Below are 27,332 nucleotides of genomic sequence, written 5' to 3'. Positions count from 1 at the left end.
TTTACTAGAAATGATCAACCTGTCTCTATTAACAGGATACGTACCACAATCCTTTAAACTAGCTGTAATTAGACCGCTCCTTAAAAAGCCTAATCTTGATCCAGAAACTTTAGCCAACTATAGACCTATATCCAACCTCCCTTTCCTCTCCAAGATCCTTGAGAAAGCAGTCGCCAACCAGCTATGTGACTTTCTTCATAAAAATAGTTTATATGAGGATTTTCAATCAGGTTTTAGAGCACATCATAGCACAGAGACGGCACTGGTGAAAGTTACAAATGACCTCCTAATCGCTTCTGACAAAGGACTTGTCTCTGTCCTGGTCTTACTAGATCTTAGTGCTGCATTTGATACCATTGATCATCACATTCTACTACAGAGACTGGAACACTTAATTGGCATTAAAGGACCCGCATTAAACTGGTTTAAGTCCTATTTATCGGATCGATTTCAGTTTGTACATGTTAATGATGAGTCATCCCTGTATACCAAGGTTAGTCATGGTGTTCCTCAAGGCTCCGTGCTTGGACCCATACTATTCACCTTATATATGCTCCCTCTAGGAAATATAATTCGGAAACACTCCATAAACTTTCATTGTTATGCAGATGATACACAGTTATACCTATCAATAAAGCCAAATGAAACTAATCAGCTTACTAAACTCCATGCATGTCTCAAGGACATTAAGACCTGGATGACCTGCAATTTTCTGCTGTTAAACTCAGATAAAACCGAAGTTATAGTACTTGGTCCTAAACACCTTAGAGATGCATTATCTAATGATATAGCGAGTTTGGATGGCATTAACTTGGCCTCCAGCACCACCGTCAGGAATCTGGGAGTTATCTTTGATCAAGATATGTCCTTCAACTCCCACATAAAACAAATTTCAAGGTCTGCATTTTTTCATCTACGTAACATTGCAAAAATCAGGCCCATCCTGTCTCAAAAAGACGCAGAAAAGCTAGTCCATGCATTTGTTACTTCCAGACTGGACTATTGTAATTCTCTATTATCAGGCTGCCCTAACAAGTCTCTAAAGAGTCTCCAGCTGGTCCAGAATGCTGCAGCACGTGTACTGACAGGAACTAAGAAAAGAGATCATATTACTCCTGTACTGGCCTCTCTGCACTGGCTCCCTGTAAAATCAAGAATAGAGTTTAAAATCCTTCTCCTCACTTACAAAGCTGTTAATGGTCAGGCACCATCATATCTCCAGGAGCTCATATTACCCTATCACCCAACTAGAGCATTACGCTCCCAGAACGCAGGATTACTTGTAGTTCCTAAAGTCTCCAAAAGTAGAATGGGAGCCAGAGCCTTCAGTTATCAAGCTCCTCTTCTGTGGAACCATCTTCCTGTTTTGGTCCGGGAGGCGGACACCCTCTCTACCTTTAAGAGTAGACTTAAGACCTTCCTCTTCGATAGAGCTTATAGTTAGGGCTGGTCCAGGACAGGCCCAGGCCTGTCCTGGACGAGCTCTTAGTTATGCTGCTATAGGCCTAGTCCGGGGGACAATGACACACTGAGCTTCTCTCTCCTCCCCTCTCCTCTCCTCTCCATCTGTATACATTATGCCTGTATACATGCCCCATCTCTGCATGTCACTGACTTGCTTCTTCCCCGGAGTCCTTGTGCTTTCTAGTCCTACAGGCTCCCTTGGATCCTGGCCGCGCCCGGGTCGTGGATCGTGGATGCGCCCACTGCTATGGCCCTGCCTGATCGTGGATGCGCCCACTGCTATGGCCTTGCCTGATCGTGGATGCGCCTACTGCTATGGCCCTGCCTGATCGTGGATGCACCTACTGCCATGACCCTGCCTGACACCCACCACTACTGTCGCTAATATTAGTCACATCTCTGTTACATACGTTCCACTACTATTATCGTACTGCATTGCTACATACCATCCTGGCCATTGATCATTACTACTGTTATCACTAGTAATCACATTTCCATGTGCATTTCATCATTATTGCTGTAATACATCTTTGTGTACTTTCACTCCTGTCAACCATCGCTTATAATTGAATACATTGTGATCTCGTTGATCTGCTCTGTACATGCGACATCTATTGCACGTCTGTCCGTCCTGGGAGAGGGATCCCTCCTCTGTGGCTCTCCCTGAGGTTTCTTCCGCATTTTTTCCCTGTTAAAAGGGCCTTTTTTGGGGCAAGTTTTTCCTCACTCGAATCGAGGGTCGAAGGACAGAGGGTGTCGTCTCTGTACAGATTGTAAAGCCCTCTGAGGCAAACTGTGATTTGTGAATTTGGGCTATACAAATAAAATTTGATTTGATTTGATTTGATTTGAATGTGGCATTCCATCTACCTCCTTCCATTGCATTCACATCACAACACCACTATTGTTGGAATCGTCTGCCCCCTCAAATGGTTGCCAGTTTTATTAAACTAATGCTGCTAATGCTAGTAAGCTAACACTAATGTTGCTATTGCTAGCTAATGCTAACGTCCCTAATGCCAGCTGGCAGTACAGTATGCTGAATACAAACTGTAGAAATCAGCCTTTGTTACGTTTTGTTTTTTGTTTTTTCCACAAACTGGCAATTACCAAGACTCTTGATGCTGACAAAACATGGATACCACGTGATTTCAACAGTGTTATACTATTGGCTGACAAACTTTGTTAGAAGCTGGAGCCAACTGTCAGCATTCTTACAGAGATAAACAAAATAATAATTGGACCCAACATTTAAAAAATATGAATTCACAATCATAATAATGTTTTTAAGGAAAAGACATTATACATATGTATTCTGCACCTTACTACAAACTCTGTAGCTGTATTAAAAAGAGAAAAGATTTGTCTACACAAAAATGTTATCAATGACCTTTAATAAAGCGTAGCCTGTATTACAAAGGACTAATTATACCTTTCAAAAGTAAACAAATTTACCTACATGCAATTTAGTATAATTATAAGATAATCATATTTGGGGGAGGTCAACTAACTTCCATATCTGCAATATACTATCCTTTTCAAAATTAAACTTACTGTAAGTACAACTTGAAATGAATGGACATTAAGGTGCCTCGTTTGAGGTCGAGTAAACTACACCTGTAATGTAGTCACCTGTAATTTCTTTAAAGTACACTTTAAGAAAGCATACTGACATTTCGTTACAGATGACATTAACATAAGTATACTTTTCACACTAAATTATTAGTAGTATTTGCAATATAGTATAATTTTTAAAGGTAGCCTAAATGAGAAGTGCGCTTATAAATTACACTCAGATGTAACTTAAAATAAATGATAAGCTCAGGATATTGAAATTCGTTTTTAAAAGATATGCTTTCACTGTTTTGTTAAATGACCATTTTAAGCATACATTATAAAATGTACAACAAATATGAAAAACAAAAAAAAACAAATTTTAAGTAAGTGCCTTTATAATTTACACATAACTTTAACTTGAAGTACATTTTTCTGTGATATATTTTCTAGAAAGATAGTAACATTATTTAAAATTATTTCATTATTTTTTAAATATGTTTACAGATAGTACAGTTCTTTTTAGTATATGTATATGTGAAAGTGTGAATATATTTAAATAGGGCCTGCCAGCTTTGCTAAAGTTCAAACTTAGCCTATAGTTTCAACGTAATTTCCAACTTAGCACAGAGTTTAGGCTGTACTGACATGTGAAGGGTTGCACCAACTGAAATAGTTTCATCGTAGGCATAAGTTACCGTAAAAAAGCAGAGGTATGGCACATCATAGGATAACTTGAAGGATGAGGAGCATATTTTACTGGCTGGTTTTGCATCTAAATTTGACAATTTACAGTGTTGGCAAGCAAATATATGGGGTTAGATATTTTTTTCATTATCAACTAGCTAATTAAACTAATTCATATCAGTTTGAAAGTGAAGCCTCATTATGTGCTTGTTATATTCTTACAACTTCAACTGCCCAATAACAGAGCATCGCTATATTACCATATGTTGTAATTGATGGTTTCACAATGTCACTGTTGTTATTTTAGAAGTCACTGTTATTAGCGGTAGATTAAGGTTGGGGGATGGTTGTCACCGTATCATTATGCTTTGTCCTATTTCACATACCTTTTGTTGTTTGTTGATTTAAGATAGTTAGCGGAATGAGTCATTTTCAGCTGTTTGCCCTTTAACTGATTGACCACAGGAAGTGAAATGTCATTTCCTGTGACAATATTTTGGTTAGTTTGGACGTTACACCAGAGAAGTTAAGATGTACCTTACCACTCTGTGGTGCAATCAAACAACCATAGCTTTAGTATGAAACTAACTAGTTTTAACTCATCATTTAGTGTAGACTTTACACTGTAACTTAAGACAGAACTTGTGCATAGCTGGTGCAACTGGCTGCAGCACTCTGGCTGGCACTCCTTATTTTTGTCTTTCATCTTTGTTTGCTTATTTTATGATAGTCCTGAAAGGGTACATCAAGCTTCTCCAGCCTCTTATGGATAATAATGGGCAACTCAAAATCTATTGATTGGCGTCTATTACAGCGCAAAAATTGCTCCCTGAGAATTGAGGGTTTGTCCTTGGTGACATTTCTTACGATAGCTGACATTTGATATTTGTTGATGCTGACATCTTAGTTGCTGCAGAAAAACTTGGCTCTGTTTTGTAAGGAATTTCTTTATAAGATACCATGCTGTAAAGTTATGTCCAAATCAAAATAGCTTGAAGTTGAAAATGAAGGTGGTGTACACACCTTTTACGCACAGCTGTTTAGGAAAATTTAGCTCTACTCCCCTGAAACAATGCCCGTCCTCTAATGATGATGATGATGAATGATAAAGGGATAAGCTCATTGATTCAATTTCTTTCAACGGACATACATCTTCTTGTGTTCCCCTGCACCTCCGTAGCAGGTCTGGCTCCACCAAAGCCCTGTTAATAACACTTTTCAAAATCCTTTTTTTATTTTCTTTCTAAAGCCTCTCTGAACATTACTGTCCAGCTACCATAATCCAGATGGGAGAGGAGTTAAATAAATACTCTTCTAAGTTGCTTGAGCTGCTACTGTGCTCAAAACAATGTGCAACATGGGGTGCAGCAAGTATTTGGCAGAGATCCTTTGCCTGGGTTTTGCCTCTCAGGCTATTCAAAGATGTTCCTGCATTATTGGTGAATGTTGTTGAAATGTATGCAGCCTAAAAATGGTACCTGCAGACACTACACAACACTGAAAATAGTCTGCTCAACTGCATTTTTAAGCAAAATAATTTATTAGCTTCAAGGAATTATTTACCTGCATCCAGTAAGTTTAAAAGTTTAAAGCATACTTTCTGGACTAAACTATTTCCATGAAAAAAAATCAAAAAAAGAGAACAAACAAACAGTCTTGCATTTCTATAACGCTTTTCCAGTCTACTAAAAGCTCAAAGCGCTTTACAATACTTGCCACATTCACCCATTCACACACACATTCATACACTGATGGCAGAGGCTGCCATGCAAGGCCCCAACTGCTCACCAGGAGCAATTTGGGGTTCAGTATCTTGCTCAAGGACACTTCGACATGTAGCTGAGGGGAGCCGGGATTCGAACCAGTAACCTTCCGATTAGTAGACGACCCGCTCTAACTCCTGAGCTACTGCTGCCCCTAAGTTGTGTTGTCTAATTAACTTGTGGTGAAAATAGCATTTTCTGAAATTCAGTGAGTAATGCAGCCAAAATGACTGATTCTGTTACCTACAGTATACACCGCTAATTAAACTGATCTGGTACCACTGCCATCTTTTCTAAAATGTGATACCTGTATGACAACTACCTTACTCTGTGAAACTCATTGAGATAAGTAAGACATTAAGCACCAGGTTGCATCAGTGAATTTTATCAAGACATCTACATAAAAAAAAAAAAGAATTGAATATGGATCATTACAGTTTGGCTCATACTGATCTGACTGATTGGATCGGTGCCATCGTCTGCAAAGAATGAGCCCTTCCTCACTAATACATTTGGTTTTGATTACTGCTTATGCTGCCTTGGCACATGCATGATTAAACAGCCCAACAATTCTGATTGGACATGACAATCCCTGAATATAAAAGGTGTGTGTGCATTAGGGGCGTGAGCTTTGAGTGGCAAACCATTCACTGGTGTCCTTAATGTGCTGAAATACAATATGAAACACAACTGGAAATTAAGATAATCTGTAGCCTTTTTATTTTAAAAAGTTAACTGCATTTATTAATGAATTAATAATTTGAAAGCATGCATATATGTATGTGGATAACAAAATAGGGGGGTGTGCTCTGCTGTGTTATTATTGTAAAACCATTGAGATTGGGTTTTGTTTCCCCAAAAACACACACACACACACACACACACACACACACACACACACACACACACACACACAAGTGGCAGGACTTTTAAGTTGAATCTGTAGTATTATGATAAAGTTACAGCCAATGGTGGGGCCAGAGGGTAAAATAAGTTCAGCCAATTGTGGGGGATTAAGAAGAACAAAGGGGGTGAAGAATGGTAAAGTGGCAATTGCTAGTGGAATAAGTATAGCAGACCAGAATTAACTGGAGCACAGGAGTGGACAAAGTGAGGGCTCCGTTTAGTAACTGCATGACTGCAAAAGGAGTTTTTCCATGTACCTCATTCAACTCAGCTAGTACGAACGTTTAGTCTGTTGGTGTCCACTGTATCAACCTGTAACAAGTGGGATTATGGGACTATGCTCAATATTTTAGTAGCTGACATTAATCTCGGTTGGTGGATCAAGAGAAGACCGTCTGCTAAGGAAGAAGTGTTGCTTCTAGACTCTTTAAACATTCCATCTCGCAGAGTTGTGATTCTTTTTTTCAGTTTTTGGATGTATTTACTGTTTTGTTTTTGTTCTTTTGTTTTGTGTTTTCCCCTAGACAGACATGGGGAGGAATCAGCCATTGGGTTGGTTAGTTTTTTCTTTGATTTTGAAGGTCCTTGTGAGGGTTGGCTTTGGATGGATGGGACAGTATGCTGAACTCTTGCCACATGGATTCACTCCTCTGAGCTCCAGCATGCATGGGCATGGATAACATTCATGTCCACCATGAAACACTATGTAACGATATACTGTCCTGATAAAAAAAACTGTGCTGGAGACAACATATTTCAAATAATAACAGTATTGCCTCTTATGGAAGGAAGACATTTTTTTTACTTCCATAAGAGGCATCATTGGGCATCAAGTGTTATATCCAAATATCCAGAGCCTCTTTTTCACTGGTTAGTGCATAAGAATGCAGTAGCAAGATGTCATACAGGAAACATCCTGGCTGCTTCTGCAGTGACCTGGAGGGTAGGACACAGGCAAGGTTTTTCCTTGAATGGTTACCTTTTCACTGCATTTCCATTCTCATGGTGCCGCCATGCCTGTCATCTGCTTTAGATTGATGAACAGCAGGCTAACTGCCCTGGGGCTCTCATACATTGTTGGATGTATCCGTGGATTGCTACAGCCAACTGAGCAAAGGCTGCTGAAATGAGGCTTGTTTTTTACCCCACTGGCCACCACTGTTGATGTCAGCACATAGCTGAGGCGTTGTAATGTTTTTACTTTGGACAGACAGGATAGAGGGGAGGCCGCCTCCTCTGTGTGAATGTCCTTGAATGTTCTTCTCTGTCTTCTGTCAGGTGCAACAGTCGTCGCAAGGAAGGCTTTCAAAAGTAGAGGTTCATAAATAAGAGGTTGGAGGAATTAAGAACAAGATTTAATACCAGGAGAGGGTCTGCAGTTTGCATTGGAGTGGCTGCAAAGAAGGGGTTGGATGGCCAAAAGAAACTAACCAGAAATACCTGCATGCAGGGGGTTGGCAACAAGATATCAGTATAACATGAAAAGGCTATTCGCTTGTTGTTTGTAAAACAACTTTCACTGCTTGAAATCCATGAAATGTTGTACTATTGTTTGTTTTTTATGCTTGTATTTATTGTTATACTTGTTTTGCTATTATTATTTATTGTGCAATGTCAACAGTCAACTAATTGTCAATTAAAATTAATGTTTTATTAGTGGTTTGTAATGCCTTTGTGCTGCATGTCTGCATTAACACCAAGTCCGCTCCATCCGGCTTCTCTGTTGGCATCAGTACACTACCACTTAGTTGTCCATGTTGTCCTCAACTATTTAGCCAAGTAAAAATCCCTAACTGTTAGTCAGTTAGAGCTATAGAGGATCTCCATGCAACCATCCTATATGCAATCTGGACATGAAGATTGTTCAAAACTAAGAGTCCAGCCAACATGATATATCACTGGTACCAATGCAAATCTTCATGTTGCCTTTCAAAGTAATGGCCCAGACACAAAACCAACATCAAAGAACCAGTGGTGACAGTGGCCAACTGTTTCGTTGCCTCACATTGCCTGTGTCTCGTCCAAGAAGCTGCACTTGAACACACTGCAAAGAATACAACTAGCTTGTACTGTACGTTCTGTGCATGTGTGAGAGGAAATAACTCTCCATAGTACCAGGTACAGGTAGTATATAATCGTCATTCATAAAGGAAAACATGAAAACTCTGGAACCTTTGTAATGATATAGCAATGTTAGCCTATAATTTTCTTACCACTTTCTCATACTAATGCAAACGTTCTTATTGAGAATATGTCTGATTAAAAGTTGCAAATGGCACTGGCAAAGAGGCAAAGGCGAAAAATAAGGAGAAACTGCGCCAAATGGGTTTTATCATGGATACTACAGCGACATTTTTTCTTCCTTTGGACACATTCACTTAGCTAAACAGCCCATTAGAGTGATTTCTCTTGCTGCTGACTGCTAGCTCAGTCGACCAAAAAGTCACCAACAAGGGCTGAATAGTGCCAACGATGCGGGACAGACCGCAACAACGAGGGCCACAGACGCTTATTGATTGTGGCCGACCTTGTCAAGGCTTAAATATCATATGAGTCTAAATGCTGGGGCAATGTCGGGGGCCTAAAGCCTTCATTTGGCAACTTCCTGCAGGCTGCCTGCATTTACTCCTGATTACCCTGTGAGATCAGCCCCACAGGTTAATCAGCTTTTAGGGTACTGAGAAAATGTGGCTATGCATTGGCTTTAAGGTAAACTGTACTCTTTTGAGTAAATACTGTTATTATTTAAAAAATGTTTAATTGCATAACAATTAAAGCAAAAATTCTCAAATGCTAAACCAAATGAAACAATAGTCATTTTTTAATCTGGAAGCACTTATCATAGGCTACAATTTCACATATAGTCCTGTTGCCAACTGCACACAACCATTTGCATGTGCATGTGTCAGCAAAGGGGAGTCAATGAGTCAAAGGCATTCATTATTTCCTGTGCACACTGTGCACTATTTAGGCTATGTCTGTTATTTTATCTTTAACATTATTTCTATGTGATGGGTCTTGTCAGTGTAATGAACTCTTTAGTAGGTAAACCATACACAGCTATGAGTCTATTTTCCTCTACAAACTTTATCTGCCAGCCTCAATACTCTTATTAGCTTGTGTGTATGCATTGATACTGTGATATTAAAGCTGTTTGAAACAGACTTAGAAATCACTACTCCTCCAATTTTGATGAATATTGGAACTCCAAATCAAACAGGTCTGTGTCTTTTATTCCCCGTCACAAAAGACAGAATACATGTAAGGCTGCCTTTGCGGTGTGGGAGGCACGTTGTGAAGTGTCATGAAATGCAATTTTTCACTGGATAATTTCTCTTCCATTTCTTTTCTTAGGCACACCTGCACACATGCTTTTTCTTCTCCCAGTGATAACTGCTTCAACACTGTCAGCAGGCATTGCCGGAGCATTGTTCTTTTTGGAAGGCAACATCACTGCAGTAGCATGCAATTCATTCCTGCTGTATAATTCTGTGAATGGCACTCATCGGGAGACTAATCACAAGTTGTCAACATCTGTCTGTGCCGCGGTTGTTCTGTCAATCACGCTCAACACTGCCAATTTTTCAAATGATTGGCCTTCACATGTCATATAAGCTTTTTGCCTCACAATTTACTTGTCAGGACTCAGAATATGAAACTGAAAAATATTAATGACTGAAAGATAAAAAATAAAGCCAGCTTTTTGGAAGAAAAAACTTACTTGTTTTAAACAGTTTCAATAAAACCATCCAAACATTGTCCACATTTATTTATTTTTGCCATAAACGTTCTGCATGAAACATAATTGCTGCTTGAATTATGTTGTTTCCTGTGAAGTTAGCACTACATTTTTGAACCACACTAATTAAAGGGAGGCTGTTGTGGTGAATGTTGGGGATACAAAGTGCCAGAGGGGAACCCTTGGGGCCTTCTAGGCCCTCAAAGAAGGCCCAAACATGTCAGCATTTCATATGTTACATTCATTTCTTAATTTAATAATTACTCTCTTCTAATTCTAATTTGGCCTAATTTTCTATCGAAATTGCTTCAGAAATGAAAGGGTTACTGTTCTGAAATCAATCAGATCTATCTGCTGTTATCTCCAGGCAGAGAAAAGGTTAGTGCTGGCTCACTCATTGGTTAGGACTCCATTCCCTGGACTGAGGCCATAGCAGAATGTGCTTGTTTAGTAAGTGACAGGTGAATTAACCAATCACATTTTGATTTATAGTGGGTGGGACCAAAAATAATTACCCTAGGCCAGCGCTGTCTTGCTTGTAGCGTAACTAGTAGTCAACGCAGTGAAGCTATTGTATCATGTCTGCAGCTATGGCAGACAAGACCGATGTGGCTAGCTTGATAGCATTGTTTTTCTCAAGGCAGGCTATCACAGAGAAGCAATTAATACAACAAAATAAAGGACTAACTCCAGCACCAGAATTGAAATAAAAAAGGAAAAGTGTTGAAAGGCATTTCAAGATTGACAATTATCAACGATGTCTGTGGATGACTGGTTGTAAGAAAACTAATAGGCTGTACCACCAGAATTATCTTCTTTTTTCAACTGACTAGTCATCTGCCTGGGCTAATGATGGATTTGTTAGCCTTACCAACCTAACAAACTTAGCCCACCTTCACCAAGCACCTTCCAGTAGAGCAACACAGTACAGAGCTACTGTATGTTGGTAGACATAAATAATATTACTGGAGATAAATGCTACATATGACTGTGTGTGGTTCTGAAACAGAGAAATAAGAATTAAAGAAACTCAAAATGATTCACTGTATTACAGCTCATATTATCAAAACACGCCTACTCATATAACTTATTCAAATGGATGGTGCACTGACAGATTAAATGGCAGTTATCTACCACTCAATACAAGTATCGGTTGTCTCATTAAGCTCGAGAAAAACTACTACTGGGTTTAACTTGCAACAACTACACCTACAGTTGCCACAAGCTAACTGGCATCCTGCCGCCCATCCCTGGCAAAATATTTTGCCCTGTTGCTGCTTTCTTGGTGTGTCTGCTAAGTTTTGGCTTAGCTGAAGTCCCAGCTCTAATAGTCACAGTTCGCCACTGCAAAGTGAAGGAACCGAGACTTGGGTTCACATCCCTAGATTATTGTATGGTTAGGTTTAGGTATGAAAAGCACTGGTGAAGGTTAGGGGAAGATCATGGTTTTGGTTAAAAGGGCAATTTATAAGATATGGTCAGATTTTTTTTTTTCAAGACATTCAAAAAAGGAACTCAAATTACAAACAGAAAGTCAAGAAACAACAGTACTAACGTTATGTCAAAGACGTCTATGTACTGTGTTGCAGAGATGTCTACTGAAGTTAACATGCTAACCAGCTAGCCCTGGCTTGCCTGTCTTGTAGTACCATATTGTATCGCGAGAGGCAATGGTGTGATAGTCCCCCATAGTTTAAGCTGAGAGTATGCACTATGCTGGGGTGAGTTCACATAGTCTAATGAGTAAACAAAATAAACTCTACAATGTCAATGCTAATTTCCCCCTTAACTCATCGTTAAGCACACTTCATACATACATGCAATTGTGACATTATGATGGCGCTACTTGAAAAGTTAAAGGTATAGTTGGTAATGTTGGAGAGCTAGCAAGATTTGAAAGTGGCACCTCGTCTAAGCTCCATCCCCTTCTCCCCCTCCCGTCAGTGCTCCGTCCAATGCCCCGCCCCCACAAATTTGAACGCGCATCAGACAGTCCGTCAGCAGGGCAGAGGAGAGCCGTTAGCATTGGGCTAATACAAGCTACAAAAGTAGCCAAGTTGGCTAACGTTACATATTTCATGTAAATAACAAATCCCCCGAAGCAAAACAAATAATTACCTGTCCAACAGAAAGACAGCAACCTCTGCATCACTTCTGGAAGTGCTACTTTAGCTGCATTTTCTCTGCCGTCGTTCTCTTGCTAACTGTGCTAACTCTTCTTCTGTTGTTTTATGGCTGTTGGCAAACAACTGTTAGGTGTGCATTACCGCCACCTTCTGACCTGGAGTGTATCTCCTGCTAACTCCATATGGAGTGTGCTGAATATATCCGGCAACGGTGACACGTGATGAGTGCGCGCAGGGAGGAGGGGGGGACAGAGGGGGGTGCAGGCAGGACGAGACATGAAGGCATCTGATTGGTTCTTTCAACTCGGACCGAGAGGGAGGGATTGGTCAGAGTTTTTACAGGCCTGCAGCTGCCACAGAGGTCTGATTTATTTCGTTCCTTTTTCTGAACACATCATGTATGGACTACTCTCAGGATGGGGAGACCATTTCACCCAGTATAACAAAAAGTGTTTCTGAACAGGATTACCAACTATACCTTTAAGAGATCGAGTTGTTGTCCCGAAATTCATGCCAATGCATCCTATACTAGTCAAGACATTTCTGTTTGGATAAGATGGCGGATCGACTTTGCTATCCCAAGTGCCATGCAGCAAGCATTGCTAAAATAGAAAATCAGCAGCACTACATTTCATTATAAATACATTTGATGATGCTAATTACTATACACACATTATTTTGAATATGCAAGATTGAAAGAAGAACATGTATTCATTTAACATGAAAACATGACTCAAACACATAATAGTGTCATTTCTGTTGTGACAATACATATAAGAGGAACAACTGGCAACTTTAGACTTTACCTGACAGCCAATAACAGTAACTCAGTCAGTAGCTCAGTCACACCACTTCTAAAGGATGGCACACATTACAGTTATCTTTCTATCTGTAGTCATATAAAAAGAAAAGGCAGAAACAGACATCTGAAAGTGTGTACATTCACAACTTATGAACTTTAATGAGCCCTAATGGGTCGGAAAGATCCATACTGCATTGTCCCTTGAATAAACTGTTTTCCCACAGCCATATATCTTCTAATCCTTTTAGTGGCTAGCAGCCAGAGATTCAGTGGACACTGCTGCATCATTTATGTGGTCCCCACTGAGTTGAAATGGGGACTGGGTCTTGTAGTGCAAAAAATAAAGGTGAGACTGAAATTGACATTAAGTAAACAACCACAGAGGCTGCTACTCACACACAACTCTTACCAGTCACCATCTGTATTGGGGGATTTATTGGCATGTACTGAAGAGAGTATATCAGTCTTCCCCCATTCAACAGTTCAGTGGTAACAGAATTAATATCAAACAGTAGACAGGGAGTCTGACAACAACTTTAGATTTAGTTCACCAAAACTCAAGCCTTGAATTAGGCTGTGCAACTTTAATATTGTGTCAGTATTCAGTACCTCTTCGGTGTTCACCAGAGCCAATTTTCTCATGCCACTTGTCATTTTCATAGGGAAAGGTGAGGCATCTCTCTGCATCATCAGCTGCTACAGCACATTTGCTCATGTTCCTGACACCATGTGAGTGTGAAAATGTTAAATGATATGCCATGGAAAAACAACTATCAAATGGCAAGGCGGCCACATTGCAGATTTGAGACTGTGTAGAAATGCAGTTTAACTCAGGGAGAAAGCTGCTCACTTTAGTGTGGTACTAACAGACACAAACACTATCCTCTGAGGGAACAGTCCATTATCGCTGGTGACAAACATGAAAAGCAAACGGTGAGGAGCTAGTCGGGAAAATGCCACTCTGCAGGAAAAACATTTAAGATTCTGACTGCCAGCAAGAATTTCTTTGGCTGCCCAAACATCTCCCCACATAGTGTCTCTTTTCATTAGTGCAACTCAGAGAAATGTCAAGTAAGATAACCCATTATCTTGACAACAACAAAACACACACACACACACACACACACACACACACCCAACCTACCAGGCTCCCTTGCTACAGAAGCCTGTATATTACTTTTCAAGTGTGGTTCTATTGCTTCATTTGCCACTACTCTTGCTGCTATGCATCAGCCCAGCTCTTGGTACTGAGGAGTGACTTCCTGCATTTCTACTACGGGCACAGTTTCAAACCACATGACATCCTATTGTCAAATTTTACATGATTTTCATCTTGTTAAAGAGAATAGTGTCAGTGTCTATGGTAAGATCATTCTGTATATTTATTGCTTCTTGAACAGATTCCGAAGCTGAGCTTGCAATAAACGAGAGGATATGAGCATGTTGCCCCTCAGAACAGAATTACAAGGGGCAGTGGTTAAAATTTTCTCCCATGAAAAGGGACAACCCGTCAAGACCGTCACACCAAGGTTTACTCTACGGTAAATGCTGGCGTTTTGCCGGTATCGGGTCCAGCAGATGAAATTATCAACAGCCAAACATCCGGTGAGAAATATGCAAAATAAATAAATTAATTAACAGGATATTGAATAAGCTAATTTGGTATGACCTATAAGATATTTTGACAATACAGCTTAATTAAATCTAAATTTATATCATGCAACTCTAAGGTTTCGCCACAGTGACAGTGAGAGCTTCACTGCGTTTTTAATCATGTGCAGTTTTTTTTTCTCCCACAGCACAAACACTTAATCCCAGCCAGCACGCTGCCAGTGATTTCTGTGTGAAAAATAAATATCCTATGTGGACACGAGACTCAACTCTTCAGCGAAAGGCACTACTGCACTACTCATAAATGTAATAATTTGACCTGATAACTTTAGCACAGAGCCCCACTAGATAGGCGGCGTGCAGGCATTTCTCTGCGCTGGTCAATTCTGCTCCTCCTCTACTCTCTTCTAATCACAGATAGAACTGATCTTTAATATAAATTTCATGAATTTATAACATATAGCCTTTAGATGCTGTGTATGTGTTTGTGTGCCCAGCTCAGGAATAAATATGTTAAACGAAGATCACAGACAGACGCTGAAATGATAGATACAGATTGCGAGCTGGCCAGTACTTCTGCGCTGGTCTGCAGCACTCTCTGTCTGTACACCCCAACTACTTCTGGGCGCTGACAGGAGGCGGCCAGTGCTTCAGTGCTTTTCGCCACTGCATTCAAGCACTAACCACGGGCTCACCATGCACACTATTGTGGCGTAAAAAGTTGGAAGAAATAGACAACATTATCTGCACCATTTGTAAGAGGGCAGGTGGTAAATACAGAGGATCATGGAGTTTGTGTGTTCTGTGTTTGAATGCTTTTAAAATGTACACTATAGGTCTATTTTAAACATCTGTCCGGTGATGCTACTTTTGTAATTTAATTCTTTGTGTCATGCACATTCCGTTAAGCAGCAGGTGGTCAGCTGGTCCCAGGTCTGCTGGTGGTCTGTAATTGATCCTACCAGTCACACCTCAATATTTACAGATGAATTAACAGTGTACAGCGCAGTGGACTGCAGTTGTATGAAATCAGTAGAACATTAGACAACCCATTGCTGACAGATATCTGTAAGTGTGTCTGTTGTGGTAATAAGTTTAATAATATATACACACAGTATATCGTGCTTCAAAACTACTGCTATTGTTCCTGCTTTCTGCCCTAATGTAAATATTAAAGCTAATGAGCACAGAGTGCCATGCATTTAACTACAGAAAAGTAGAGACCAAATCATGCACACAAAAAAGCTTTTCTTCATGTGGACATGGCTGATATAATGTTTTATCATTGTGGTCTTCTTCAGGTCTCAGTAAAGAAGTAACACAAACTGTATTTAATATACAATGATGAAACATCAAAGGCACAGCATTGTCTACTAAATAAATCATTTAACCACTTCTGTTGTCTTATTGTCTTCATGTGATTGGACAGACCTGGATATGGGAGGCTCACACCTGATTGTGATGGGAACTGAGACATCTGTACTGGAATGATTGAACTTTAAGGACACTGTAACATGTGGACACTATTTATATTTACTTTTTGACGGAAGAGACATGATCTGTTTTATACAAGATTTTCCTGATTTATTTGCCAAATCATAATGTGAAAGAAAGAATGTAACAAGAAACTTCATTAGTAGTAGTGTATAGTAATAATACTAGAGGAGGCAAATTCTGAAGGACTTGCCGTTGTGAATGATAGCTGTTTAAAAGCTGACGCAAAAATGGCTGTAAAAAGTTTAAATAATGCCAAGAATATATGACAAAACTGAATTTCGGGCTTTAGTATATTTAAAGTCACATCTGAAGAGTATGAAGAGTGATGATAGTGGGATAAGAATTAAGGATTCAAAATATATTAAAGGCTGGGACCTAATGTGTATTGTTGGCTTGAATTTGCGAGAAAGAGTCAATTACTATGAATGGGACTCAAAAGTTGAACACATTTCATAATATATTAAAGATGGGGAACATTGATATTTAAATGGAGTTTCTGGCTTTAAGAATGAATGAGCAGATAATAAATTAAATTTAGTATAAAATGTTGGAAAAGTAAAGAAATAAGGGATACAAAGAAAAAATACTGTGTGTGTGTGTGTGTCAAACCGCTACTCATTGACAAATCTGTCGCTGTCCTTGCCAAATTGTTATCAGTTGCCATTATAGAGGTTTTAGGTTTGCACTCCTGTCATTTAAAAGCCCACCAAGCCAAAAGTATTAGTTGGATTGCTTCTAGAGCTATATGGTTGAGGCCAGCACAATTTTTTCCACAAGCCGATGTTTAAATCCGTCGGTGGAGTGAACATTGTGGGAATGGGTGTGAGTTTTAAATGAATGTAAGCTCCTCTCCACTCAGTCAGTTGACTCCACTCAGACTGTCAACAGTCCGTCCCATACACACCAATGTAAAAATAATGTATTTTTGAACTGTGACTGTGTAAAAAGTATGAATGTTAAGAAAGTCAAATTAATTAATGAGTTTCTATGTGAATTTATAAAGGAATAGGAAGAGTTTGAAAATGAGTAGGTTTGAAGTGATGTGATGAAGTTTAGGTGTGGCAGACACAGAGGATGAAGTTATTGCTTGTCAGGTGTAGGGATGGGTACCGAATTCAGACTTTTGTTGGTACCGACCGAATTCCCCCCGAAGTACCGAGTATTGATTCACGTCAATCGGTACCACATTTCGGTACCTGAACGCACGGGCGTCAGTTAGAGCGGAAGTCGCGGCGACGGCAGTGGACGCAGAAGAGCATCGTTTTCGAGAGCTTTAAAACGCAGGCCACTACGACTCCCACAGCAGGCACCGTAGCAGCCGGTGGCTCATCACCTGCAGCCAGCATCACGGGAGAAGATCCGCCGCCAAAAATCGATGACGACGCCTACGATCACGACTCAATTAGCGAGGCATCATCATCAAGTTCGTCGGCTCCAGGTAGGCTAAATAATGAGCTAAAGTGACTTTGCAATTTGATTAGCATTTGTTGTTATGATCGGCTCGGTTCCACGTAACGTAATGTTACACTCTTATGCTGATCTACAGGTCCGTCTGCCCTATTCTCTACCCGCCCCTCAGTTACAGTGAGAGCTGCAACGGTGACTCCATTCACAAAGGCTAAGGAGACACAGCTGGGGACACAGTCAGCATGGAACGGGCTCGGCTCTTGCCAGATAAAGTAGATATGCTCGTGTTCCTTAAAAAGAAATGTTAAAGATGTGTGGTATAGTTCTTGAATGGGTGGTTTGTTTTAGTTTCTAATGTGAAAAATGTTATAGAGTCATTTATTTTCACTATTTATTTTTAAGTTATTTACTTTCCCCCACATACATTTTTCTCAAGTTCTCTTAAGTTTTATGTTGGAGTTCCTTGATGTTATTGAGAAATAAATATTAAAAATTCAGAAGTTTAAAAAAAAATTTTAATATACAAAATAACTTTAATTACCACACATATACGCAAAAAAGTACCGAAAACAGGTACCGATATATACCGGTACCGATTCGCAGGTACCGAGTGTCGGTACCGTATCGGTTCAAATGTGAAAGGTACCCATCCCTAGTCAGGTGTCAATCCTCAGTCAAGTGACAACCTGAAGACATAACAGCAGCCAACAACATCATGAAAGTCTTGGTATCCACAAGACAAAGCATCTGGATGTCCACTGTAACCTGAAAGCTCCATTATTAGCTGGCACTTAAGTATACCAGAAGTCCTTCACCTCAATGGAGGACATGATCTGAACAGCTTACACATAAGTAGGGTTGTCAAAAGTATCGAAATTCAAAAAAGTATCGATACTAAAATGTTGTATCCGGATACGATACTCATTTTCAAAAGTATCGATACTTTTACCCCCCCCCCGGCACCCCTCCCCTCCCCGACGCCGAGCCGTCGACGATGCGTCCTTCTCCCTCTCTGCCTTCACACGCACAGCAGCGGCACCCTCCCCCTCACCGTGACGTGCATAATAACAACAGAGCATGGCCAGTGCTGCTGCAGGAGGGCCAAATCAACCAGTTTTGGTTGAAAATGAAAGAGGGAAAAGTGTTTGGAGGTATTTTGCCTTCGAGTCTAACGAACACGGAAAGCCGAAGGACGTAGATAAGCCTGTGTGCAAACACTGCTACAAAGGCGGTGGCGACCAAGTCAAGTAATACTTCCTGGCCTTCACAGTGAATTTCGACAAGTTAGTGTCTTTCGTTTCAAACTTATTACCGATGTTATCGTGGCCGGTGGCCCGCATTAATGTTGGCCGTGTTATTATTAGCCATTAGCCGCAGCTAGCGATTAAAGGCTGACATCACGTTAATGATTAGAAACAACGAAAAAAAAAAATAAATAAATCAGGCATGCCCATATTACGTTAATAGACACAGTGTCAGTATACTAAGTTTACATAGATGTTGGTGACTGAAAAGTGTTATTTTCTCTGTTAAAGTCCCAGAATGAAGCAGAGAAAAGTCGACCTGCAACCAAACAGCAACACACACAGCCAACTCTACCTGTGTGTGACCTACTGTATCTGTGTTTGACCAACAACGAAAATATGATGCCAAGTCCCCAGAATATTTAACGTGTGGTTCTGTTAATTGTTACATGTTGTAACAGAGGTTATTTTTGCATTTTTCTTGTTAATATAATATTAAAATAGTAATATTATATAATATTTCTTTTAAATTTTGTGGTCTTTTTTTTTTATCCTTGTGGTATCGAAAATGGTATCGAGTATCGAATATTTTCCTGAGTATCGGTATCGAGTTGAAAATTTTAGTATCGTGACAACCCTACACATAAGTCAAAACTATGACTTATGTGTAAGCTGCTCCTTTGTGCATATACACAATTTTCATTTGATGATTTTTATGATTCAGGTGTTTTATTTTTAAGGAGAGTTTTGGTGATTTTAGTACTGAGGCTCCTATTGTATAAATACATTTAACATGTTCTTTCACAAACGTTTTATGTAATTTCAGTGGTTAATAATAAAACTACTTGCATTTAGAAGTGTTAAAACTGATTCATTTAGAATCCTGACTATGAAGATGTGAAAGACTTTTGCTAATAATCCTTTACTTAGGTGGTAAATAATGACTGTCAACAAAAAATACATTTACATTTACATTACAAATACAAGTTTATTATGGTGTTGATAGATCGCAATACAAGTTGTACAATATTCTCTGCAGCATTTTAAAAAGGCATTTAATCAGTAACTTTGACAAACATTCAGAGTTACTCTGAAACATGGACACAGTTTAGTCCTCACTGTAGCTGCAGCTACTTACTGAGCAGTTTTCAAACATATAAACAAGTTACTGTATTAAATCATTCCCTCAGTTATGCTGACATGGTGAAATACAGGGGATAGTCTATTCAAGGCAGTTTTCTGCCTATTTATGGTGGAAATTGTCTGACAAACCAATGAGTAGTCAGGCTACTGTTGATTACTTTACTGGATTGGTTAGTTAGTTTTGTTTTTTACCAGAAGTCATTTTTTGCTCGCCCTCCCCCCCCGCAATTCTGCAAAGGATAAGCGTTTACAGATGATGAACGAATACATTTTTTGACTCATGTTTCATATCATACTTTCCACTTTATTCTCCACCCTGCATCTTGGTAATCGACTTACTGTAATAGTATAATATGGTAATTGTAATGGTATAGCCTACTGTGCTACGTGCATAACTCCATAAATGTGTTGGATTAAAATAAGACTTGGGGAAAAGACAAACGTTTTTCTCCTTTTTTTTTTTTAAGTTACTCACTACTCAAATAACTGTTTCAGTTAGTACTTTTGTACTTTTGCTCAAGTAGTTAATTTGATGACCACTGCTTGAGTAACTGTTTATGAAAAGTAACAGTACTTTTACCTGAGTACAGTTTTTGGCTACTCTCCCCACCTCTGGCTAACATTAACAACTCATGCTGTGCCAGTCTGCACTGATATTAGAGGAACAATACCAAGTGCAGCAATTTCACTGCCGGATTTTGGGCATCATATGCCACCAAAAGGGGAAAATGCAGCACTGAAACAATGAAATCTGGGCAAAAATCAGCAATAACAATGTAACATTAGATCTGCTAGCCATTGAGACATGAGCAAACTAGCAGTGATTGTTTTGTGCTTGCTTTAAAAAAAACAGTACCATAATCCAGGCCTCTCACACATCTTGAGGCAGCTTGCGGTTTTAATAAAAATCCAAATTCTCTCTATATCAGAAACATAAAATTAAACTTAGACCAAAAGGGGTGTTACTAAGTATACAGTCAGTGTAAATGGCACCATCTGTCTGGTGGGTTTGTGTCAGTCATTAAAGTTGCCCCTTTTGAATGTGATTACAAGTCACACTTCAAACAAATCATTTGTGTGAAATCATGATATTCAGAGTAAATACAGAGGAACCAGTAATGGAAGTGATGGAAATGTGGATGGCTGAGGTGGTAGAGGGCCACTGGGCTGCGAGAACCAGATTCTGCTGGCTCTAGATAATAGGGAGGGAGAGGAACAGCTGGGCTGTAAGAATTCATGTCATGTTGGAGGCTGAACATCTGATCCTATAGAGAAGCTGCACATGACTCACACCGCTGAATGCTCAGTGGGAAGCACAGAGCCGACGCAATTAGAACACAGAACACACATGCATGCACACACACAAAGCTTCTTTCCTCTCCTTCAGACTGTGAGGTGCCAACACAACAGAACTGACCAAACCGACTGTGGCCTTCAGCCAAATCATGCTTGATTGTATTTGAGTCCTGTCAGGCCACAGGTTGTGTAGCTTCAAGCCCTTCAATCCACCAAGTTAAAAAGAAAGCAAGGTCTTTGTCAATAGATTAAAGCTTGACATTATTCATCATAAATCCTCTTGTGGCTACAGTATGTTAACACGAAAGCTACAGATTCACATCGCACTGGTAAATGGCTGTTCTGCACGTAGGCGAATATTCATGTGAAGCAAGTGTTGGAGGTGTGTATTGTGTGGGAATGTTGACATCAGGCCGTGTGTGTAGGAGGGCCGGTTCAGTCACCTTTACACTGAGGTAATGCTGTTGCAGCTTTGCCTGACACATTTGTTTTGTGGAATTTCTGAATTACCTTTGACAGTTGCAAAAGAAAATGATGGAAACTTTATAAAAAAATCCATATTACAGAGTTGAGGCAATGATTTTATCGAGTGATTGCATCATAATGCACACAATAAAATATTTGTTAAGTTATAGTTATCCGATTGTACAAGTACACTTATCTGAAATTCTCCTGCTTAGAGACTGCACTATATAAATGGTAAATAGTAATTAGTAAATAAAATGTATATGATAATAATAATAACAACAACAATAATAATAATAATAATAATAATAATACTACATCAATCAAAAAATCAACAACTATGCAGAATAAAAATATAGGACAGCAGGGATAAGGTGCGTGTGTATATACTATCTATACATGTACTGTACGTACATGAGACACAAATGTAATTACAGAATGTGAAGGCAACAAGGGTGTATTGTGGTTGTGCAAATACAGTAAGTGTAAACATAAATAGCAACAACGCAAAAGGTATAAAAACAGCAATAAAAGTGATCAAAGTGAAGGCTACTGATTGACTGACTGAAGGTGCAGCAGCAATGGTGGCAGTAAGGTGCATCTTACAGTGTTATTTTTGCATTAACATCTGATTATGTGCCTTCCTTACTGACTCACAAATCCAAGCTGCACTTGACAGCTAGTCACATTTGTGCCCCCTAAAAGTAATCAGAGATTGCAATCCTGTTTATAGTAACTAAGTGCACAAAGAAATCCTCAGTCAACAAATCTACAGGATTTTGCTCTTCATCTTATTTCTCTGCTTATACAAACCTAAACACCAAAACTTCTAGATGGGACACTTCTCTATCTATAGTCTTAACATAAAAGACAACTTTAAGAATAAAATAATAAATTAATTACTGAAAAAAAAAACTTATGGATTACCTCTTGGTGAGTGATGCTTCCACATTACGTTGGCTTCGGGTCGACCAACCGCCAGGCACATAAGATTGACGTTGCTGCCCTCATTCACTGTGATGTTCTTCGATATGTTAGTGATCCTGGCAGGTACTGAGGGGAGAACAGAAAATCATGATTGACATTTTTAGCTTAATTAAAGACATGTGAGCAAAGGGCTCACTATTCCACATAATCAGAACAGTGATGAGGTTAAAAATAACCCCAGGTTAGGGACTCTTGGCATGAAATTAGCTGACAAATTAGACAATTCTCTTGCTCGCCGTGGTGTTATGCATGATTAATTTTCTTAATCATGTGTCCTTGCCACACTGCTCATTAGACAAGCATCAGTCTGATTTGGAGTAAGACATACTGTAGTCCCATCTCTCTGACTGGACCAGCTTAATCTGTGCATGTGTGTGAGTCTGAGCTCTTGATTAAGTGTATCCTGTGAGATTGTCGCCTCAAATCTAGGGTCAGAAGTTATCTTGAACTGTAAAAACATTGGCGCAATGGATGAGACAGACTTCCATTGAGTAAAAGTCTAATTTGCTTTTCTAGTTCATTGTAGTTCAGTATCATATTTTACTGTAGTTTTACCTATCAAAAAGAAAGGTTAGGTTTGTTTGTTAATAAAAAAATAAACAACTGTTTAATAAAAGAAATCTTATTTTGACCCTTGGGTTGCCTCTCTCTCTCTCTCTCTCTCTCTCTCTCTCTCTCTCACACACACACACAACACTGCCAAAAAAGCAAAAGTGTGCTGCAGGGATTACATATTTTAGTAGGCTAATGTAGCCAAGGCTAGGTATTGTATTGACACCAGTTATTTTGATTGACACTAAGATGGGCTAATTTTATGCTGCTGTATCATAGTCTAACCAATCAGGTGAGGCTCCCAGCGTTTCTTTGCTGGCTGATCTAGGGTCTGTCTTTTTGCTGTCGGCCATCTTGCTGCTCATGCTTTGGAGATATTGCCCAGACACTATGTATGCTGTGAACGTACATGTGGGTTTACATTCAACTCCACTGTCCTGCATGAGGGTGCAGATATTCAAACTGTTCAGGAGTCAGGTTTTGGTAAAAGGTGGATTTCTCAATCAACACACCCATTGAAGAAGACAGATTCGAGTTAACCGGATGGTGAGCCAACCTACAGGTCCTTGAGAGGGATTGTAAAGACTGTTATCTTCTAAGAATGGACTTCCTTCGCTACTTCATGGTGTGTATCTTTATCTGTCCAAGGAAGGTTAAAAATGTACACACAGATTTGCCCCAACAATCAATCCACCAACTTAACAAAGAAAAGCTGGACTCTAAAGACTTTAAAGGGTTTATTTTATGTGCGTACTTACATTATTTTAGTTCCCTTGGGCAAATTTTTATACTCTATATCTGAACTGCAGTAAATGCGCTCAATAAATGCATGGTTTTGCAAATTCATCCTTGTGTTGTGACTCTTTACTGGCATTTAGGCCCAGGCCCCCGGTGGCCTAGTCTTCTGATACTACCCATACCCATTCCAAAAAACCCATGAGGGAACGGGAAGTGCAAAAATGCTAACTTACTTAGGACTCATTCCTGCCACACACTATCAGCAGAAGGTAAGGTACTGGCTTGAACTGCTTTATGCACAAAATCAATGAGCACTACTACTCGTCTGTACGTTCACCGTAAACCTACCTTTCCTAAATGGAATATTTCAGATTTAATCTGTAATTTCCAATTACAGATTAAATCTGATGTTGTCAAGGTTTCCTTCAGGACTAATAAGCTACTGTTCTCTTGTTGTCAATTGGTCGCATAACTCTGTAATTAGAACGTTAGAGTTTTAGTTTCAGATTACATTGCATTTAATGTGATTAACAAAGCTCATTTTCTAAATTAATCTGTTTTTGAATAATATAAACCACATGGTAAAACACAGTAATATAACTCAAGTAATATGTCAAATATAATTAAATAATCATAGAAAAAAAAAATACAGCAGGAAGTCTGAATTTTTTCACATTTTCATATCAGTATAAATTAACAGTAATGAATAACATTGCCATAATGTGCGGTCTGTGCCAGGGGATCAAAGCTGGAGTGGCATGCTACTTTGCATCCCATTGACCTTTGAATTTACCGATTTAATTAGCATGCATTGTTACAGCCAGCCCAAATGGTTGATTAAGGACACTGAGTGTGCAGCCTGGTTCTCTAAATACCACACAAAAGCTTGCTGTTGTCATGGAACCTAGTTTATGGAATATTAATAACCAGTGTGATACCACTCACTCACATCATTTAGCTAAACTGATTAAGCCCTATCCCAAGTTTTATATTTATTCCACTGTGTTTCCTTCCCCTGGCAGCATCATAACTGTATTTATTTTTTTAGCTAAAATGAAATCGTATTCAGTCCTAAGTGCAATTACTTATAACTACTGCACTATTTCTTCTCAAGACATTTACACAGTGGCGATGTACCTATTCATTAAACTGGATTACACAAAAAGAAGTGATCACAACATAAAATGTTTTATGGGAAAGACAATTACACACAACAATTATTCCATAAGAGCTGATTTGCTGAGTTAATAGTAACCACTTTTAATGCAAGGAGACTACATTGCCTTCATCCCAGCAAATAAACCTGCTGGACAGAAGCAAATACATGGTTTTAGAAACAGCATCTATAAAATCGTGTGTTGTGCTGCACATAAATTGTAAATACAAAGTACACAAACCCAAACTGCGAACTGGTTATCATCAACCTTCTTCTTCTTCACTAATGAAAGAAATTCACTTTTTTCCCTCTTTCTTTTATCTGTAAACTGTTGGAAATTGATTTGGTTAAAGTTAAAGAAGGGATAACATAAACAGTTGTAGAATATTTTTATGCAAAACTGATTTTTTGTAACATCCATGGGGCAGAGGTCACTTAACTTTTGGCAGAGTATTGTGCCTCCCTGATATTGTTGAGTTGCTGATTTGCTCAGATTGTGTTTATTTCATAGTGTTTCATTCATTTGTGTGCTTCTACCTTGGCTATGGAGATACAGCTTTTATTTTTGTTTTAATTGTGTTTATTGTTATTTACGACTTCATTGTGCTGTAGATCGCTCAGTCTGCACAAGATGTTTTAATTTGAAAATTGACCAACACTATGTTTCTCCTGTCTCTGACTTCCTGCCTGGCTCGATCTGCTTTGTGTACCTCCCTGCAGTATCATTGAAGGGAAGCCAGCAATAAAGCTCTGCTAATCCGTTATTATTAGGGGTGTCATGATTCTCCAAATCCTCGATTCGATTCAATTTTCGATTCTAAGGTCACGGTTCGGTTCGATTCTCGATTTTTACATTTATTTTTTTTAAAGCACAGGTTGCTGCCATTTTTAGACTAGACTTTTATGCAATATATCTGACCTTTGTTAGCAATGTACCACACTACATTGTCAAATTTAAAACATTTATTAACAACATAATGTAACAATAACTTACATCTTCAGTCAATTGGAAACTTAAACAAAATAACCTGCCATCTAGTTTCTCTTTTGTAACTGCAGTCTTCTTCACAGAAGATGACATTCAAGTTCACAACAAAACAAACAAAAAAATAAACAGCCATGTCCATAGTCTTCTCTGAACAATGAAGTGTCTTAAACTATTTCCGAACAGTTGGACATATACAAGGTGCGTAAGGTGTGAGTGGGCGAGCGAGAGTGAGGGAGCGTGCGTACGTGCGGACAGTGAATGAATGGGAGGGGAAGGAGAAGCGAAAGCAGTAGCAGCAGCAGCGACAGCAGCAATAAAGTGTTCAATATAGGCTGCAGTTTGGCTGAATAAAGGCGACGGCTCCTCAGATACAGCAAAGCTCCCTGGTATTATTTCCCCACCAGCTTAACACGTGAAAGGGGGTTCACCCCGAAGGTAAACATAAAGTTCGGCCCTGGAAGAAATCATCTCCCCTGTGCTTCCCGACCACGGTCCGGGAGCCGAACAGGAATGATGTAACACCATGCTATCGTTTGACTGGCTGTAGCTAATAGCTGCTGGCTTAGCTAGTAGCTAAGTTAGAGGAGGTTGACTCGCAGCACTTCAACACGTGTGTTTTTTTGTGTACTGCCATGTTCGTAGTGTTTCCCGTGGCCGGGTATGGTACACGCACATAGCATATCTTACACACTGTGGTCTGCAGGTTAGCTAACTAGCGGCGTCTGGTACAATGTGCTGCGTCGCGTGCGTACTGCGTAGGGGGGGGGAGGGATCGTCAATCCTCTCTTTGACTTCGATGCTCGAGACCATGATGTAATTTCGATCGATTTCGATAAAAAATCAAAATCGTGACACCCCTTGTTATTATTAAATCGGCCGATTATAGCCCGTTTGAGACTAATCGGTAATCGGCCAAAACTCGCCGACTGTCGCCGATATTTTCAGAAATAAAATGCAGGGAATAAGACTTGGTTTTACTTTGAAAATGTTCCCCCATTTGAAAAGAATGCACAGCACAGCAGAGTGACTGATCTGGAGCAGGCAGCGGCAGGGACACACGGAGGAGAGTGGTCCGCCTCAACGGTAAATAAACAAGTTTGTGAAATAAACAATAAGTCAACAGGTTTCAATTCAACCCACTTCACGATGTTCCCCGCTGTGTTGGTCTCGATCACGCCGAGTTAACGTTTAAGCACTATGTAATATG

General features: G+C 39.5%; 1 protein-coding gene across 3 annotated transcripts in view; it reads right to left on the bottom strand.

Annotated features, from left to right (window-relative positions):
- opcml (opioid binding protein/cell adhesion molecule-like) overlaps positions 1–27,332 on the bottom strand; it is a 405,678-nt gene that overhangs the window by 68,873 nt on the left and 309,473 nt on the right. For all 3 annotated transcript variants that reach the window (XM_084373546.1, XM_084373545.1, XM_084373547.1), the window contains one exon: positions 22,632–22,757. In XM_084373546.1, coding sequence (XP_084229672.1) covers positions 22,632–22,757 — 126 coding nt within the window. The remainder of the gene's footprint in view (positions 1–22,631; positions 22,758–27,332) is intronic.

The sequence above is a fragment of the Pagrus pagrus genome (assembly GCF_965226575.1).
Source record: "Pagrus pagrus genome assembly, chromosome: 14".
Taxonomy (NCBI): domain Eukaryota; kingdom Metazoa; phylum Chordata; class Actinopteri; order Spariformes; family Sparidae; genus Pagrus; species Pagrus pagrus.
Note: the sequence above shows the minus strand (reverse complement) of the source record. Positions and strands in the feature narration are given on the sequence as shown.